The 19,520-nt window shown below is 44.0% G+C and overlaps 1 protein-coding gene across 4 annotated transcripts in view; it reads left to right on the top strand.

Moving 5' to 3' along the window:
- Nucleotides 1-3,230: 3,230 nt before the first annotated feature.
- Nucleotides 3,231-19,520, top strand: part of VAV3 (vav guanine nucleotide exchange factor 3) — a 334,337-nt gene continuing 318,047 nt past the window's right edge. Inside the window, exon 1 of one of the 4 annotated variants that reach the window (XM_084756026.1) lies at nt 3,231-3,847. In XM_084756026.1, the coding sequence (XP_084612152.1) occupies nt 3,644-3,847 (204 nt within the window). In that variant the 5' untranslated portion in view covers nt 3,231-3,643. The remainder of the gene's footprint in view (nt 3,848-19,520) is intronic. The other 3 variants (XM_084756025.1, XM_084756028.1, XM_084756027.1) reach the window with 3 other exon arrangements.

Consider the following 19,520-nt stretch of genomic DNA (forward strand, 5'->3'; position numbering starts at 1 on the left):
TAATAACCACATTCTGCCACCTTTCCCTACGCCCAGGATGCCAACCAGTGACTTGTTTCCATACTGTACTAAGAAGGCACAACCAAAAAGCTCAACAAAACAAGGAAGAAGCAGAAAAGAGACTGCTCATCCTAGACATCCGCCACGCCTTAGAAGAGAAGGAACAGAGTTCGACTTCGCACGTCCCGTGTGTCTTGTAGAAAGAACACTGGCCAGTTCCCTTCCGATGTTTTCACTGCTGTGGAGGAGAGTAAACGGATGAGGGATGTGTCTGAGAGGGAGCAGAGTGGTGACACGGTCCACTTGTTTGTGCATTTGTTCGCTCAGCTAATTGCTGATATTTACTGGGAGTTCATGGTGTAACACATGCCAAGAAGCACCATGGTTGGCTCTGAGATCCTGAAGAGCAGAGGCACCACTTGTGTAGTCTCCTAGGGAGATATTCATCTACGTCAGTAGACTCCCTAAGTGGGGTGATGTCCCTCTGCATAGAAATAGTGCAGATGTGTGTGTGTGGGGGGGTGTAATCTTGCTTTGGTTAAATCTGTAATTAGTAGCAAACTATTCACACTTTGGATCTACTGAGCTCGCCTTCATTGTGTGTTGAGGTGGATGATACATCTCATTGCAGATAATATAAACAAAGTATCCAGTAGAGGCCTCGACCCATTGGTCAGTGAGGGAGGAATGATGGAGTGTGGACCTTCCTCATATGCCAACAAAGGACCATTTTGGTGCTTTTCCCCGGTAGGACTGAAATCTAAATTTCCATATCTGTATGTAAGAAAAAGTTGCCAGTGTCTTCCAAAATAATTCTATGAGATATTCCATTTTAAAAGGAGAACACAGCTCAGGTGAGAAGACCATTGCTATTTTTCTTTTTCTTTCTTTCTTTGTTTCTTTCCCTTTCTTTGTTTCTTCCTTTGTTTCTTTCTTTCTGTGTGTGAAGTTCAGGGTCTTTCACATTTTAGGCACGTGCTCTACCACTGATCCATACCCTCCTAGTCCCAATTGCTGTTGCCCGAATTTCCTTGCTTACTTGAAGAGCCCTGTAACTCCTCTAACTTCCTTTTGTAGGTCTCCTACACCACCCATCTACTTTCCTTGTTCTTCTGTACATTTTTGGGGTTAATATTTGAGCATCATGCTCTGAAGCAATGTTTTATATGTTAAATGTAAATAAATATATTTTATATATTAAATGCAAGTGAAAATTTTCTGGGGGATGCCTAGGGGCTCCTATTGAGTGGTGCTTATTGAGCTATCCCTGAGGCAGGCACCGCACATTTACACCTTCTGTCAAGGTCTAGCAGCTTTATGGAAATACATATATTACTTGGGAACCCTGTTGCAGTTCAGGGTCTTATTCATTCAGTCTGGGTAGGGTCTGAGAATTTTATAAGGTCCACAGTGACACTCCTGTCTGTACATTTATTCCAAATAGCAAGGCAGAGAATCATTTGGTTCTGACAACCCAGTGAGGCAAGGACCATTTCTCTCATTTCACAGGTATGGAAAACGAAGGTTACAGGAATAGAAGTTGCCTACGGTTGACAGAAAGCTCCTTAACTCGGATTCTAAGTCCAGATTTGTTTACTGGCCTGGTACATACGATCTGGATTTTGTAAATATTTTACAGTGTTCAAGGGTGATCTGATGCTATCTAAAATTAAATGCATAGTTTGGATTTGGTTTTTTTTTCTGTCTTTATTTGTATTTTTTTTTCTTTTCCAGCACCACTTCTCTTTAGGCAGGTGACAAGCCAGGTGTGGTTTGTTTGTAAAAATCTATTGTGTGTAACACGGCTTACAGTACTCACCTCTTCAGCATGGTTTTGCATTCTGGGCTTTTCTGAGGTGACAGTCAACAGCCAACCACAAATATCACATGGAAAATCCCAGAAAGCAAAAGCCCGTATGTTTCAAATAACTTCTAATCTAATATATGATCACAACATTCTATCTTATTAGAACATGGCTGTTGATAATCTTTGTGCCTAGGATGCACTGTACCGTTCCAGTGACATAGTACTGCCAAGGTTGGTACTCCTATAGTTTGAAGCTTTCAAACCTATTACGGTCTCGGAAACATTGTGCTATTGATGGACTCCACAGTGAGCGCAGAGGAAGTTCCTGGGGACGGATGCACGCGAGGAAAGGATATCCTCAGGCTGATTTATTGTTTAAGGCTGCGTACACAGTAAGCTATGCTTGCCATAGCCACGCATAAAAGAACCCAGTCCCTGTCCCAACAGATCAAGTATTTTTTAAAGTTCCATTTTGTCTTGCTTATAAAATCAATGTGATCCACAATGTAAAATTTGAGCTACAAATATCTAATGAAAACACACACACACACACACACACACACACACACACACACACACACACAATTGGAGTTTGCTTTTTAAAAAAAGGAGTGATGAAGGGCTGCATTTACAGAGAAGCTGTCAGAGTTCAGTGTGGTAATATCTTGTTACAAATAAATTAACCACCGTTTTGCAGCAGGAATAAAAAGGACAGGGGTGCTTTGTCTCACTGTGACCAGAGTTGACACTGGGGACCACTTTCCAATGAGTTCTCCAAATATCCTGACCAGGAGTCTCTCAGCGCTGAAGCAATTTAAACTCAAACCTGGTGGCTAGTCACCGACGCATGCGCACTCTTGCCTCTGTGTCACTAGCCTGTTTTTCTCAGGCAGGTTTTTGAGGCTCACTCAGCAAAAGGTGCAGGACTGCATTAGTGAACAGTTCTGAGACTGAGGGTTAGGTGAAAACTTCCTCTCTCCCTCCACATGGGCTGAGGCTGCAGCTGTCCCCACCTCGCACACTTTTAAGTGACAAAACATCCTCAGGAGAAACTAACTTGGAGGAAGGGGCTGGGGATGGATCTGAAGGAGGCGGATCGAGAGGATGACTACACAAACTTTCCTCGCTGTGTTCTCCAGATGTGGCGAGAGCTCATCTCATTTCTCCCAGATCCCCGTGTCCCAGTTAAGTCGCGGCTCCTCTGAGACCCTCTTAATTTAAATCTCATTCATTGTTTAGCTGTCCCGGGGGACACCCCTGCCCATCTCAGTGTTCAGCCACACTTCCTAGGAAGCCGCGGCTATGGACTAATCCCTAGACGCCTCCGGTTGTTGCAAGTTCCCCTCATGCGAGGGTTCGCGGGAGGGCGGGGGCGTCGGGATCCCCTTTGTGGCCACCGCCCCCACTCGGCCCGCTCCTCCCCCAGCCGCCCCGCCCTCGGTCGGGGACCCCCAGCCAAGGCAAGCGGGCACGCTCTCACCCGCGCCTCCGGGGACTCGCGGACTGCACAGACCGGCCAGACGCGCTGAGCATGCTCAGTGGCGGGGCGCCGGGCTCGCGAGTCGGAAGCCTGTGCGCTGCCGAGCCGGCCCGGGCGCACGGAGAGCGCGCAGCACTCGCTGCTGCAGCGGCGGCCCGGCCGCGGCGCATCCGGGCGGGGACCCGAGGCGAGTCCCACTCGGCGCCCCGGAGCCACCGGCAGCGGCGCCCGCTCCTGAGAAGCAAAGCCACCAAGGGGCCACCGGCGCCTGGTGTCGGCGGGGCGCTGAAGATCCCCGGCGGTCACCTCAGAGTCGCCGCCGGCCTCGGCCGGGCCGGGTCCCAGAGCCGTCGGACATGGAGCCGTGGAAGCAGTGCGCTCAGTGGCTCATCCACTGCAAAGTGCTGCCCGCCAACCATAGGGTGACATGGGACTCGGCGCAGGTGTTCGACCTGGCGCAGACCCTCCGTGATGGAGTACTGCTCTGCCAGCTGCTCAACAACCTGAGGGCACACTCCATAAACCTGAAGGAAATCAACCTGAGGCCGCAGATGTCCCAGGTATGGAGGCCACCCCCTGACCCCGCCACCCGTCAGAGGCTCCCATTAATCATCCGGATAATTTCTTTGTGTAAATGCAAACATCTAGGTGCGCTCAGCTTGCCCTGCCTCTCAGCTTTCAGCTTGGGAGCTTTTCCTTACTTGCCTTGAAATGGTTTTGGCTCCTCAGCTAAACACTAAAGCCTTGAGATGGTGTGTGCAATCCTAATGGTTTCTGGGAGGCGGGAAGAAATAAGTTATCTTAGGACGCATTTCACCTTTCCCTCGGTGTGTGTGTGTGTGTGTGTGTGTGTGTGTGTGTGTGTGTGTGTGTGTGTGTGTGTGTGTTGTGAACAAAGAGTGACCTAAAAGAACAACGAGAAAGGATGAAATGAACTGCTGGAGTAATTTGCTTTGACTTGTTTTTTTGCTTTGCATTTGGTCTCCACGTTCTGGAAAGAGGAACCATGCCATACACGAGAACTCTAGGAAGTGGAGAGCGCTTGGTACCGTTATCTGCACAGAAATGATCCTGGGCAGGGTTAGAAAGAGGAGCGGCACTGGCACACACAGACCTTCTACAAGCACACCCCTCCCCTGCCCAGGTCTCCCCCAGGCTTCCACTCCCCCCCCCCCCAGCCTGTGGCCTGCTGGCAAACTGAAAGGTTGTGTTTATAGCTTCTCTGACAACGCAAGGGGCTCCAACCTCTCTTTTTCCTCCCCCCCCCGCCCCGCCCCCAACCAGTGGCAGGAAGTGAGAAGTTTCGCTGGAGATTTTGCTTTCTTTCATTGGGTCTTGTGCACAGGTACACTTGTGGGGGAACGTGCACTCCCCGTGGCCTTAGCCTTTCTTGGAGCTATCTCTTTGAAAGGTGGCTGGGTGGGGGATGTTGATGAAAACAGCCCTGGAAGGCCTAGAAGGCACTGGGTTCCTCAGAGGCAGCTCAAAAGTCACAGTGCAGTGCATCTCAGCTTTTTTTTTTTTTTTTTTGGTCCTGTCGGAAAGTTTGTGTTTAGAGGATGTTCAACACAATTCACAAAGGAAGGAAGGAAGGAAGGAAAAAAAGAAAGAGCAAAAGAAACTTTTCAACTTAAAAGGGAAAGGAAAGCGCCCATTTAATGACACATTTTAGCACTGGCCCTGCGTGACACAGGCCTCAGGCACTTAACCAGAGCTGTGTCTTTGCAAAAGGAAATGAAATGACCATACGCCGATTAGTAATCTCATATTTAAAGCAGGGCCATACACACTCTGCCCTGGTTGTCAGTATTTCATCAGGGTCGCTCCTCACTTCAAATCCCACATCCCCTGACTGTCAGCCTTCAACCTGTTGGTAGGCAGGTCCCAAGGAAAAAAGCAGACGTGGAAGTGGTTAGCACCTTAGGTGTTTACAGTAAGGATCAATTATTTCACACTTTCTTACCAACCTGAATGGTGGCTGATAGCTAACTCTTTGGGCTTTTCCACACTTGTGGGAGCTATATAAATGTGTTATGGAGGGGTCCAGTGGTTGTTTCCACACTGTCAGAGCCACTGCTAGGGATGAGGTTATGCAGTACACAGTTTCTATAGTCCCAATTCCACTTGACCACTAACCTCAGCAACAGATGGATTCAGGTGCTTTGATGCCACATGCTGTGCACATTTCCTCAAAGTTCAGATTCTGGAATTTCTGGAAGTTAAAGTTGTCTCTAACACGCAAGTTTCTCATATTTATTTATTTATTTATTTATTTATTTATTGGCAGCTTGGTGTTCTTTGACCATGCAATCTTTATTTGACTGCTAGCAACAGATGGAATCTTGTCAAGTATGCTTTCCTCTTCTCTTAAAATGCATTTTATCTATGATGTAATCCGTTTGATGACTGAGAATCATTGTAAGCGTCACTAATGAAGAGGAGCAGGCAAGATTCTCTAAGAGTTCTATTCCCTATTGAGGCCGCCACAGAGAACATTCCAAGATACTTGCCCTCAAGGAATTATTATGCTGATATCAATAAGCCGCCAGGTTGTAAGGAGCTAAGTAGGGCACCGCAATGACTCTTCCTTAGATTTTTCTTTTGAGTTTGTAAGACAATCCACCTCAGAGTGGAAGCCAGAAAGGGTTCCAAATTCAGTGATTCCTCTTGTGATGCGCTTGGAAAGAGGACTTCTCAACCGTGGTCCTGGAAAGCTAGCACCTGAGCGTGGGTGGCTGCTTTTGTTTCCTTCTTGATTCTTGCTCCCACTGCAGAGAGGTGAAGAGCTGAGAGCTGGGCATGAGCATTTGCATGCTACCTGTTGTCATTATATCATTAAATGAGACTTAGTATATGCTCTTGTGAAACAAGGTGACCTATTTAACATGCCTTCAATAGCCTGCACATACTTAGTCAACATTCACTATATCAAAATGACCTAAAGTGTAACTTATGCTAGGATACAATTAAAAACTTACATCGCAAAGTTCTACAAGTTCCTTTGTCCTAGCATCTGTAAGTAGTTCTCCCTCATGTACCTTTCTTGAGAAAGGCTCTGGTTGTTCCTGGTTATGGGGTTCCTACCCTCTCAGGTGTCTTTGTGGTGTATGAAGAAGAAGCTATAGCCTTAGTGCATTTGGTGTCTCCTGTGCTGGGGCATTCCTATTTCTTTCTCCTGAGCATCTACTCTTTCATATTTTCTGACTCCCTCCGGGTCTCCAGCTCCTTAGGAAGGGTTTACTTGGCTTCTTCCAGTAAGTTGTATAGAACCACATTTTCCTCTGTTTACATATCCAGCTCTAAAATGTACTTTGCCAGGAGCGTCCTGCATCCCAGCAGAACTTGCTCTTCTGAAGTTAGAGATGCTATTCCTACTACCTGTGGGCTTTTTGTTTGTTTGTTCAGTTTTGTTTTGCTATTTCCAAGAGTCATTTCTTCTATACCTGACTTTTTCTGATTTTTTTTTTCTGTTGAAGATATTCATTTCAAATAATACTATTTTCTTATGATGCATAATCTTCCAGAGTGGGAAATAACTTAGAAGATTATACTTATTATACTTGAGAGTTTTGGGTATTCTGAAAATGTTTTGACAAGTGTCAACAAAAGGGACTTTATTTATTGTTTGGGTTACTATCCGCCTGCCCCCCCCCCCCCCGTGTGTGCTGAGTGTGTGTACTTTTCCCCAAAAGCCTATAAAGTGGGTAGCCTCTTTTAATAAGGGTGTTTATTCTATTGAGTGGGATGTTTTTTCATTTTCCCTTTGTCAGACTCCTGCCTTGTTTGCATTAAAACACAAATAACACTGCAAAGAATGATTGTTCAATTGTAGGTTTGAATCTTGCAGTATTAATAAGCTAACTTAGTCTTCTTCAAAATAGAAACAGAAATGAGATTACACCTCTCTTGCTTGTTATTCTTCCAAGCTGTGGGCCACAGCATCTTTCTGGTATCACCAGCTTGATAAGATGATGATCTTTGATTAAGAAACAGATACTTAAGAGATACTTATGTAGCTTTTGCTTTAGTTCATGATGGCTTAAGGGTGTTAGATGGATATGGTAGACATGCTTGGCACTCAGGAAATGCAGGGAGAGGGGACCAGGACTTGAAAGTGATCCTTGGCTATGTAGTGAGTTTGAGGCCAGTCTTGGCTAAAACAAAACAAACACAAAAGATAAACATGGTATTTGTTTTATATTAACATGGTTTATTATAAAGATTAAAGTTAAATAGATCTCTGATGACCATTGAAATTGTAATACTTTTGTGTCTTTATGTATTAAAGAGATTTATTTTTTCATTACAACCAATATTATGGCCAGGGTATAATGCACGTTAGTGGCTCATTGAGGAACTCTATCGATCACTGTGCTCTTGCAGAAAGGGGGATGGGCTCAATGGCTTGATGCCATTTTTAGTGGCTAAGAAGAACTTCATCAATGTATAAAACTAATTGGAGATTTGTAGTTGCTGAGATTATTTTAGTAGCATTATGTTATATATTCAGGCCACCTAATATCTTAGAATGATATTCATATTATGACCATTTTATATAGTCTGGATAAATTTTGAATTGTCTTAAGATGAATTGTTCTTTCCTAAGGAGTTTCTTCTTCAAGTAATTATTTGTTCTTCCAAAGAGCCTTGTCTAGGACACTGGCTTAAAGCACCAAGCAAATGCCACAGAATCTTTGCATTAAAGGGATGCATTTGATAGTGGAGGACATAGGCCATAAAGAAATAGATGCTTATGTGATGGAACATGCAGCGAGGACATCTGAAGCCAGGTAAGAGAACAGAGAGAAATGTCTTTTTAGAAAAGGTAGGTTATGTAAGAGAGCCTTAGGCAGAAACCAGAAGGGAGCCAGGAAATGTAGGAATATAGAAGTTTGAAAACAAATCCCAACCAAAACAAAAGAATATTCTCAGCAGAGGGTATACAAATGGGAAGGCCCTGAGGCAGTTAGCACTGGGCACGCTAGACTTGCAAGAAGGCCAGTGAGGTGTGGGGTAGAATGGGATGAATTTGGGGAGACAGTGGGTACTTGTGGGTCCTTATATTGACTTCTGGCTTTCACCCTGAGTGAAATGGGATCCCAGAGGAAGGTCTGAGTGCATTCGTGGTGTGACCTAACTTACCTTTTTTTAACGGGGTCACTCTGGCTGCTGTGAAGAGTTGGGGCCAGTGCTAGCAATTGAGACAAAAAAGGCCTGGCAGCCATGACCAGGCGAGGAGCAGCAGATGGTGAAATGACAGAGCTCTGCATACATTCTGAGGGTTGAGTCCAGCTGGCTACACAGGTGTGCTCAGCTGAGAGGGTAAGAGAAGACGGTGGGAATCAAGGGGGACTCATGAGTGTGGCCTGAGCTGCTGGAATGATGTAGCTGCCATTCGCAGAGATGGAGAAATCCAGAGGAGAATGGGTTTTGGATATGTGGAAGAATGGGAGGAAGATCAGAAGCTGGTATATACTTAAATGCCCAGTAGCCACCCAGGGGAAGAGACTGAGCATGTCATTGGAGACATGGGAGATGTAGATGCAAATTTTGCAGCCGGAAAAGTATAGGTGGCGTTTGAAGCAATGAGTTGGACGATGATATCTACTGGGTATGGAAAGAAGACACAAAGTCTGAGTGAGCATCAGAGGATCAGGAGGAGTGCTGAGAGGGATGACCTTGGCTTAGGAGGTAACCACGCAGAGTGGGGTTCTAAGAAGAAAATAAAGTGCCTGGAGAAAGAGTGATCTGATGTGTCAAATGCTCCTGATAGATTAAGGAAAGGGGAAGACCCGGGATGGAATATTGATTTACACAGTCTAAAGTTCCTTGGTGACCTTGAACAAAAGAGAAATTTGATAATCTGGAAGGCAAACATCATAGTGGAGGAGAAGTTAGGAGAGGACAGAATGGCAGCTGCAAACATTTCTTTGAGGTTAATTTTGTCAGAAAGAGAATAGGAAATTGAGGTAGTAGCAGTAGGAGAAAAGGGTTAAAAAGGAAGTTATTTTCTTGGTATGCAGAATTTGATTTATATCTACTGAGACAATTTTAGATTTATATTGATTTTTAAGCCAGGTATTGTGGTTTATAACTCTAACCCAGCATTTGGGAGCTGAAGGCAGGAAGACTAGGAGTTCAAGGCCAGACTTGACTATATGAAACTGTGTCTCAAAAGCAAGCAAACAAGCAAACAAGCAAACAAGCAAACAAGCAAACAAACAAAAACTACCCTCAAAACAAAAAACCAAAACATAAAAAGTTATGCCAATTGTATGCTGTAGTATTCTTGTATATGTATGTACCTATGTGTGAAAAACTATTTACCCGTGAGCAAAAATAAATAATATAAATTCAATATGATTTTAAAGGTTTTCTTCTGAATGCTATTTCAACTCAAGAGTTAACACTTCCCACACTTTTCTATATAGTATTGTCCTGTAAGGAGATAATTAGTGGTGTGGCACTTGTAAAAAAGAAAAAAAAAAAAAAGAAAAAAGAAAAAAGAAAAAAGGTTTTTGTACCCAGGGTTACCTTTCAACCCAGCTAACACTGAGTTTTTATGTTACTGTTTTTTAAAGAGTTACATAAAGAGAACTTTATTTCTATTGTACATAACCATATGTTAAAAACCCTATAATTATATTATATTGCTTCTGGAGTTGCTGTGTGTATTACATGCCTGCACTCTCTGTCTCCAACATAAAGAGGTGGTATGTATATATTATTAGGTTAAAGGGAACAGAGGGACAAAAGCTCTCATTGTCCAAAAACAATGGTGTCTTGGTTACATTTCTAGTTCAATCAGAATACTGTCACTATTTCTTCCTAGAGGTCAGTTGCCCTTTCATTTGTTAAACTGTTTTTCTTGGATCATCTGCCTGTGTAATTGTAAAGCCTGTGCCTTTTCATGCAACACAGTTACCATATTTTCGTTGTCTTTGGTTGTCGAGACAGGATTTCTTTGTGTAATAGTCCTGGCTGTCCTGGAACTCACTTTATACATCAGGCTGGCCTGGAACTCATAGAGATCTGCCTGCCTTTGCCTCCCGAGTGCTAGGATGGTTACCACATTTTAAGCATTTGTTCTGATGGCCTGCTTGGTGGCTTACTCTGGGTTTTTAATAGGACCTGAAGCTTCCATCTGTGAAGCACAGTCCCACGGATGTCATGGTGAGGGCACTGAGAGTCCTTTCTTTTTTTCCTTCTTTCCTTTACCTTTCTTTTCTTTTCTTTTTTCCCCAGTGAGAGAATTGCCATGGTAAATGAGATTTATCCAATATATGGATTACTAGATCTTCCCTGCTTTCATCATTTTTCATAAATTCTCTGGCGGTTGGCGGTTTGGACCATTGCCTTCCTAGTGGACCTTTCTCTTCCTTTCACACAGTCTGCTGTCCTCCTACACTTCTCTTATGGCTCTTATTCCCACCCAGTTTTCTTTGCTAGCTCTTTTTTTTTTTTAATTCTACACATTTCTTTAGCATGTTCATGTCTTCACCTTAGTTACTTTCATGCCGTGTTCTATCCCCCTGGATCATCTCATGGCATCCATGGTGTTAATTTATCACTACGGGTCCTAAGTTTGCACTGACAGCTTATATTTGGCTCCACTGAAACAGTCAGTTCTTGGGTGAAGTCTGGACATGGTAGAAAACTTAATGGCAGTCAGGATGGGTTAGCTGTGGCAATACTGGGCATGGACACGAGTGTGGGTGGAGCTGGGTCAGGAGAGGGTGAGGTCAGAACACGGGGGTGAGGAATAGAGAAGCCTAGAGTAGTTAGGACACACAGTGGCCAGGCCCTCGGGACCGCTGAATGTGGGCACCATGGATCTGACCTAGGCAAAGGCCCAGGTTTCAGGCCTGGATGGCTGGAGGAGATCACGGTCAGTTTGGGGTGTTGCACCGGTTCTTAGCAGTTACCCTCCGGTGTCTCATTTTCCAGCATCCCACTCTTCCACTACCTCCTTCTTTCTGGATTATTCTGCTAATACCTAAAATCCAGCGATCTTTTGAACTCTTCGAGTCTGCCGCCTCTTCACTGCCCTCATGGCTTTGCTTCCTTCCTACACGGCTCATTTTCCAGAAGCTTTCGGAGCACTTCCTTGGCTTCGCTTATTTGTCTCGCTCCTTTGGGTAAACAGAACCCTGGCTAAATCCAGCGTGTTACTTGTTTCCTGCCTACAACTGAGCTGCTAAAGGTGGTGGAGACTCTTCTCCTTTGATGTTCGTGGTCCCTCAACCTCCAGCCAGCGCCGTAATCTACCCTATGGAGTCAATTCTGAGTATCTGAACTAGGTGTTCTCCAACGCCTGGGACTCCAGACCACTGCAGAGGCTTTTATGGGTTCCTTAAGGCCTGGCACAGCATCCTCATGCTCAATTCTCACTTCCTCATGCACATCTACAACTGGAACTTTCTAAAGGTCGCAGATTACCACTGCTGCTACTGCTCCAACTCACGGTGGACGATGCACTTGTGTATAACGATCTGCGAGTTTTGAATCTGAGTATGTTAAACACGGATAGATATATAAACCCCGCAAACACAAGCTGCTAACAGATCCTTGTAGTCAGTTTTCTTTTCTCTTTTCAAAGGAATGTAAAGGAGTTTTGCCATTAAACAGCTTGAGAACTGTTCCAGTCGTTAGTTTTCCGAGTGTCTAAGATGACTCCTTAGCACATTTTCCTTCCTTTAATGTAGCCTCTATCACTTCCTTCCCTCCATTCTTCTTTTTTAACTGATGCTCTTGCTTCCTGTTCTACAGATAAAACAGACAAAATCAGAGGAAGCCTTTTTTCAGCTCTCTTGCCTGTAGGTGGTACGTTCTCTCTTGCAGAGTGAGTGAGTGAGTGAGTGAGTGAGTGAGAGTGATCATCTGCCCCCCCCCCTTGCTGGAAAGGAAACCCCCCCAAACCCAACAAAACAGTTTCTCTTTCAGCTTTCCTCTCATACTCTCCTGTATCATTAGGTCACTTCTGTATCTTTCCATTTGCAAGCACATGTGCTATTTTCTGTGTTTGACACAGGGTACGCTTTCAAGGCAAAATCACAAAAGCATGCCGATGAGCACTGAGGATACTGAACAGCCACTCTGGTTTTGCTCTGTACCACTGGGGCAGATAAGTGGTTACTGGACTTCCTTATAGCTGTTTGATGGTTCCTGATCAGCCTCAGATTAACTCCAGAATCCCCAGAGAGCTTGCCTGCACCCATGGTCTGGTCCTGTTTCATCTTGCTGGGCCCTCTCCATGGTACTCCTGACTTTTCTATGCTTTTGGGGATGGGTTGTGCTTTTTGGATGTCAGTGTGCAAATTTGCACGCCATTCCCTCTGCTTCCAGAGCTCTTCCTCATTTGCTTGAAGATTTGGTCCAGCATCCCTTTGAGTCAGGGATCTTTCCTGAGTCCCCTCCCAGGGGTAGCAGAATATATGCCACTTTGTGCAGGAACCTAGTTGTTCTGTTTTGTTTTCATTCATCTTCCTGCTATGCTTTGACTTGCTTGAAGCTGCCATAGACTAATTTACTGATAACATGTCTGTGGAAGTTGACACAAGGAATCACAAGTAACAGATACGCCTATGTAAGCAAAGCTTCATTGCTGGATTGAGAATGATGACTCTGTGTTTACTGTTCTTTCAGTGATAAATGCCTGAACTTTATAAGACATATTCAGCTTTAGCTGTGCTAAAGCACAGACACCTGCCTATTCAGTGCCATTGCTCACCACTGCAGATCAGGTTATCCTTCCCCTTTACAAATGAGCACATTCTTTGAACGTGGTGGGACCCTGCCACTTTCTGAGCTCCCCTATTCTCTAAAATAGGCCTAACCAAAAAGCAATCCACCTGAGCGAACTGGGTCTGTGACTGGCCGAAAGTGTGCACGAGATGCGAACCATTTTTACAGTAACCGTCATCACCACTTCCTCAGGAGCCTGCCCAAGGCTTCTAAGTCTCACAGTGGAGGCACCTGTCACATATTTTCTTATCCAAAGAGGCAGGCTCTGTGAGTGATAGGCACTGTGAGGCCAAGCCGGGTTTAGTAGTGTGTACTAAGAAATGGTTCATAGTGGAGCCAAGGTTTGGATTAGAGCACCTTAAATGAACTGAGCCCTCTCACTGAGGCCGTTGGCGCGACTGAGTGTGAGATGAAGCTGGGTCCTCCCTTCCCTATCTCGTTGCCGTCTGAGATGCTACCGCATCGGCGTGGTCTCTGGTTGCCCTGCGGATGTTGTTAATGGCACTTTGTGGCTTGTCAGATACTGAATTGTCATGTTGGTTTAAGATATCAAATGCTAAATTTGGGTGATTTGATACTATTTATCTCAGTATTCAGAGTAAAGTGGGGTCAGACCTTCGGCAGATGTTTTATGGGCAAAGAGAATACAATCATACAGGAAAATGAAGGAAATTAGTGAGGGCCGGTTAATAGTGTTCTTTGTGACAGCTGGGCCTGAGTACATCGTTTATTGCTGTGTCTGGAGTTAAGCATGCTCATATTTATCTGGGAGCCAGGGCCACCACTGCTTTAAATGAATGCTATGATACAGTCCCCTCCCTCCTCTGTGGTGTAGCTCTACTTATTAATTCATATACACATTATTAGTTATTATATGGAATGATATTATTCTACAGGTCCTCATTGCCCCCATAAACTCTACTGCTCATGAGGACAGGCTTTGCATAGTGCTATGGCCAAGCTAATCTATATTTTGTTTTGTTGTCTTTGACATTTAGAGGACAGAATAATGATCAGAAAAGTGTCATTGCTTTTGATACTTGTGAAGAAAACAATTAGACCTGTGTCTTCTGCTACTGTCTGAGTGTCCCTTCAAAGTATGTGTTGCAGAAGTGTAGTTGGCCTTTGAGCTGCTTCTATAATAGGAAGCTAACAGCATGTGCTGCTCATATGGGAATTCTCTAAAGGGTCAATTAATATGGAATATTTAATGATACACTTGATACCAACCTTTCATGGTTTTCAAAGTGCTCATCTTAAAATAGACTTGGAACAGCTGGTCTGAATAAATAAGCACTGCATCTCTTAATGTCTTTTCCTGAGTCCTGGGGGCAGTGTGCTTAAAGGAAAGGGCTTCAAAGGGTCAGGGATTGGGAAAGCTGGCTTCTAGTCCCAGCCTTGTCTCTGACACACTCCGTGACCTTAGTCAGCGACTGTTTCTCTTTGTCTCCACCAATATACTTAGAACAGTATCAGCAGCCATAGATGCGGTCTCACTTAGAAGACATTATGGTTTTAGGAAGATCAGAGGTTAAGCAGAAGTGGCTGAATTCCAATGGATGACCTTGGGAGAGATGTTTTACTTTTGAATCCCAGTTTCCTTTTGCACCGGGCAAGGAGTAGTGAAACCCAACTTTGCAGGATTGCAGTGAGAATTAAGTGCAGTAAGAGGTTTTGTGCACGGTAGGCAGTCGGTTACTTTTTTCCCACCCCTGTCATCCCTCCTCGTCCTCTTAAGTCTGTAAGGCAGGAAGAGAATGATCTTATCGCCGCTCTGCAGAGGAGGAAATTGTGATGTGCACCAGGCTGAAGGGCTTTTTTTCAAGGTCATACTGACAGGAAGTGGTGAAGACAAGATTTGAGTCCAACTGTCCTACTTCCAAATTCAGCAAAATTTTCTATTCCCACTGCCAAACTCTGTGGCTTTCTGGTGATTTGCAGAAGCAAATGTCTGGACAATTGTTTGCCAATAGCAAGGCATGCTCTGTAAATGAGACATAACGCTCTATGAGTTTTTGCATTGAACGTACATTGAAAATAAACGTCTATAATGATGATAGTTTTAGGGCTACTTGCTTTCGGTTTGGCTTTGTCTTCATGGTAACAGGTGGCTGTGATTTGATTAATTAAACTATCAGGTTGTCTTTCTGGGTATTAGACTTTGTGGTAGACCCTGAAGACTCAAAGAGAAGTAAAATTCAGTTCCTGGCCCTAGTTTCCTGTATCCTGCATTTGACTGTAACCTCACCCTCACAAACAGGACAAGGAAGCTGGTCAGAGTAGACAGATAACTGTTTGGTGGATGGGTAATGCTTTGCTCAGTTTTGTGTGACCTTAATGCCACAACATTGTTTTCTCTTTTATGTGCATATGTGGTTTGGAGTGTTCCTTCCCATAGACTTTGTCCTGTACTTCATATGTATAGGGCACAGAAAGCATAGAGAGACATCACATGACATTTCTGTTTTGGGGTGCCAGGGAGAGAATAGGCTTGACCTCAGAGTGCAGAAAGGAAGTCAACCATTGGATGGCACAAGCCTGGTGCGGAAATGCATGCAGCTGGGCAAGACAGAGGAGATCAGGGAGGAGATGGGGACACAAGAAGTTTCTAGAGAGGAAGAAGGCTTGAGAAAGCAGACCGAATGGGAAGAGAGGAGTGTGCAATGACACCCAGACCTCAGTAATGTCAGAAAGGCAGTTATTCTGAGCAAAGGTGAAATGTCTTTAATAATCATTTGCATTTCGCATTGAAGACATTAAAACAACTATCTTTTGTGTAGGGCAGTGGCCTCAGGATATTCAAGTAAGCATCTGGAAAGCTGAGGGAATATATATATATATATATATATATATATATATATATATATATATATATATATATAGTCAAACTACTCTGAAAAACTGATATATATAGTCAAATTTCTCAGTAGATGTCTAAGGTAAGGTGCTGAAAGGGAAGAGCCACCCGCCTTCAGACTTGTCAGCTCCCACTTCCTCTCACCCACCGAGCCGTTCATTATCCTTCCCTGGCTGTTTGGCTGTTGGACATCCCCTCTGTCCCTGGCCCAGTCTTGGCTGGGTACCCCTGAGTTCCTTCACACTGGCCTTTTCACTCCCCTCATTCCAAGTCCCTAGATTCCTTGTAACTTTTTGTTATCTTTCTCTACTTCTTCATAGTGTCTTCAACAGACTTTTGCCTTCTTCTGGATTTCAAAGCACAGACTTTAAATATGAAGCTCTCCTTCCAAATCCTCAGCCACAACAAACTCCAGCTTTCTAAAAGAGTACCCTGAGTCCCTGACTCTGCCCTAGGCCCTGCTTGTCCTGATGATAACCACATTGTCCTCACGAATCTTAACTTGTCCCCAGCCTGTTCCAGCCCACTTTCCACGTGGTGACCCTTACTACAGATAGAGAAGTAGCAACTGCTGTGAATTTTTTTAAGCCACTTGAGAATGCGCACCCACCCCCTTATGACACTTATGAATGAGTTTTGGTGTTGAAGGGGACAGTTAATAAATCGGAGTCCCGGAGAGTTCCAGGTGCTATGAGAACTGGGACACTACCCTAGATGTGCTTTTTTTTCCTGATATCTGGTCTCCAAAGACCACTAGTATGACTGAGTGAACAGAGTGAATGAGCCAGGAGGTCTCCATTCACATTGGGTGTTTCCTTTCACAATCCCCTCACAGCATGTGCTTAGTTTTGCAGCATTATTTTTTTTTTTATGGTTGGGGCTATGATGTTAGGATTCAACCTTCTCTTAATCATGTATGTAATGTCTAATAGGGAGGCGGCACCAGAATAATTTTGTCACTGATACTCCAAGATGTAGGTTCAGCAGGAGACATTAGATTTTCTGCCATTTGACCTACAAATATGATAAAGCACTTGCTAACTGAGGGAAGCTGTCAGTGTTAAGTCAATCAGACACAGACAATATGTTTGTGTTTACATTATTAGTGGTGGCTGAGGATTTGGGGGCACTCTGCATTTTGGCCTTAGAGATTCAGTAAAATACAGCAGCTGTCCTCCTCCACCAGGCAGAAAGGGATGTGAGCTCTTCAGCTCAGCATCAGCACCAACGCAAAGCTGTGGGTTCTTCCAGGATGATTTAAGAAGAGAACATGACATAATTACTGTTCACATCAGTTTTATCCCCACGGAGAAGCTGGATTCTTCTTATGCAGTAGCTCATACAGTTACATCCTTATTGAATTCTCCAGCCTTTTGAATACATAGTTCTATTTAACGACTGCAGTGAAGAGACAAATAACAAGAAAGATAAAAAACAGTCTAGCTTGCTAAGGATTTAATTATTTTTTTCTCTGTCATGTTTAATAAATGGCTGAGCAATAAGAATGCAGATGTCAGGGCTGGGGATTTAGCTCAGTGGTAGAGTGCTTGCCTAGGAAGGACAAGGCCCTGGGTTTGGTCCTCAGCTCTGAAAAGAAAATAGTTTGGAAAAAAAAAGAATGCAGATGTCTTACCTATCTAGTTAACAATATGTACTTTGACATTCTTGCTACGTAAAGCACCACCTCCCAGGGGTTTACACAAGTATGCTTGATGAAAAAATAATGTATGTAGAAAATAATAATAAAAATATTCTCACCTCTTGATAGAGGAAGAAATGAAATATGCTTATCAAGCTCTGTTTATCAAGCTACACATCATTTATGTCAACCTTTAGAGGTCCTAGGTTCTGACTTCAACTGGAAGACTTATAATTAGCTCACTGTTCAAATAAGCGTTTAGGGCAAGAGATTGTAGCAGACCTCACATTGCCTGTGATATAACCTGGCTTTGAGTCATAGCTCTGTTGCTTACCGTCCTGGGTAGTTAACTGATTGGATCTTTGGTTTTTCATGTTTATAAAATAGAGGTGATGACATTTGGATGAAGTATTGTAAGGACTGAAGTAATCGCAGCAATGCACATGGTGTGCTCAGTTCAGTGTTTTGACTGAGAAGCTACACAGATACAGATTCCATTCATTTTCACTAGGCCTATTTGAGGACAAGAAAAGCCTTAGACTGAAAGTTAGAGCATGAATGAGGGACGGCTGAAAGTGAGGCTGGAAGTATTCAAAACTATAAATTGTGGACTTGAGAGCCCAGAGTCATGTTAATGTTGGATTGTGGAGGCCGCAACAGCCTGATATGCTGTGCGAGGTGCCCGAAAGAGACACCTGTTTCAGCAGACCATGACAGCCACTAGCTGATGTTCAGATTACAGGCAACGTGGGCTGGAAGTTCTTTAGAGATAATTCTAGTCTAGCAATTGGTTTGTACAGTGAGCAGCCTCAGGCTTCTGATGTGTGTGTAGAGATTTGATCGAGGTCACTTGGCTTGGCAAAGCCCAGACCTAGGTTCTCTGAACCACAGTCCTTCCTTTTCTAAGACTAGGATTGGCCTAGACCTCAGGAAAACTTTATTTAACTCATGCTCATATAAGGTTTTTGTTTATTTATTTATTTATTTATTTTTTGAGACAGGGTCTCTCTGTGTAGTCCTAGAAGTCAATCTATTGACCAGGCTGGCCTCAAACACAAAGATTCACCTGCCTCTGCCTCCATAGTGCTGGGATTAAAGGTGAATATCAGTACCTCCTGGTTTATATAGTTAAAAATATGTTTATAAAGATTAGGAAAAAAAAAGCCAGATGTGGTTCAGCATACCTGTAATCACAGCACCTGGAAAGTAGAGGTGGTGGTAAGGTTTCAAGGTGTTTAGCTACACAGTGCGTTTGAGGCCAGCCTGTGCTACTTGAGCAGATGCCTAGGGCCTGGGGGTGGGAGATTAGGGCTGGAGAATCAGTGGGTAAAGTGCTTGATGTGCAAACACTGTGGACTGATTTGGATCCCCCAGGACCCGTGTAAAAGGCAGGCAGACTGTAATCTCAGTGCTGGGGTTGAAGAACAGGGAGAGAGAGAGAGAGAGAGAGAGAGAGAGAGAGAGAGAGAGAGAGAGAGAGAGAGAGAGAAGCAGACAGGGACTTGTTCATAGGTCTACCTGCTCAAAAAAATGAGCTCTAGGCACAGTGAGAGAATGTCTCCAAACAAACAAACAAACAAACAAAGTTGAGAATGACAGAGGAAAACCTCAGATGTCAACTCCTGGTCCATGCACGAGCAGGAGTGGCTGTGTGCAACGCTCCAACACCACATGCACACGCATTAGAAAGTGTTTGAGTTAATAATTGCTCGAGTGAAATACATCTTCTTTCTTAGTCACTTATTTGTTTTTTTCATTTTGGGACACAGTAAGGGCAGGTGTTCCAGGTCTTAAACTTTGGATCCCAGAGCCTCCTGGCGGAAATGACAGGGCATTGAGAAATTATTAAATAATGAAAATCATGACAGCAGAGATCTGACTTAAATGAGCAAAATATCAGAATCTGAAATCTCAGCCATCCAGAATCATAGAATTCCTAAGAGAGCTGAGGTTTTATGGTATCAATCCAAATAGCAAGGTATCCCAAATTCTC

This window comes from Acomys minous, assembly GCF_964271855.1.
Source record: "Acomys minous genome assembly, chromosome: 14".
NCBI lineage: Eukaryota > Metazoa > Chordata > Mammalia > Rodentia > Muridae > Acomys > Acomys minous.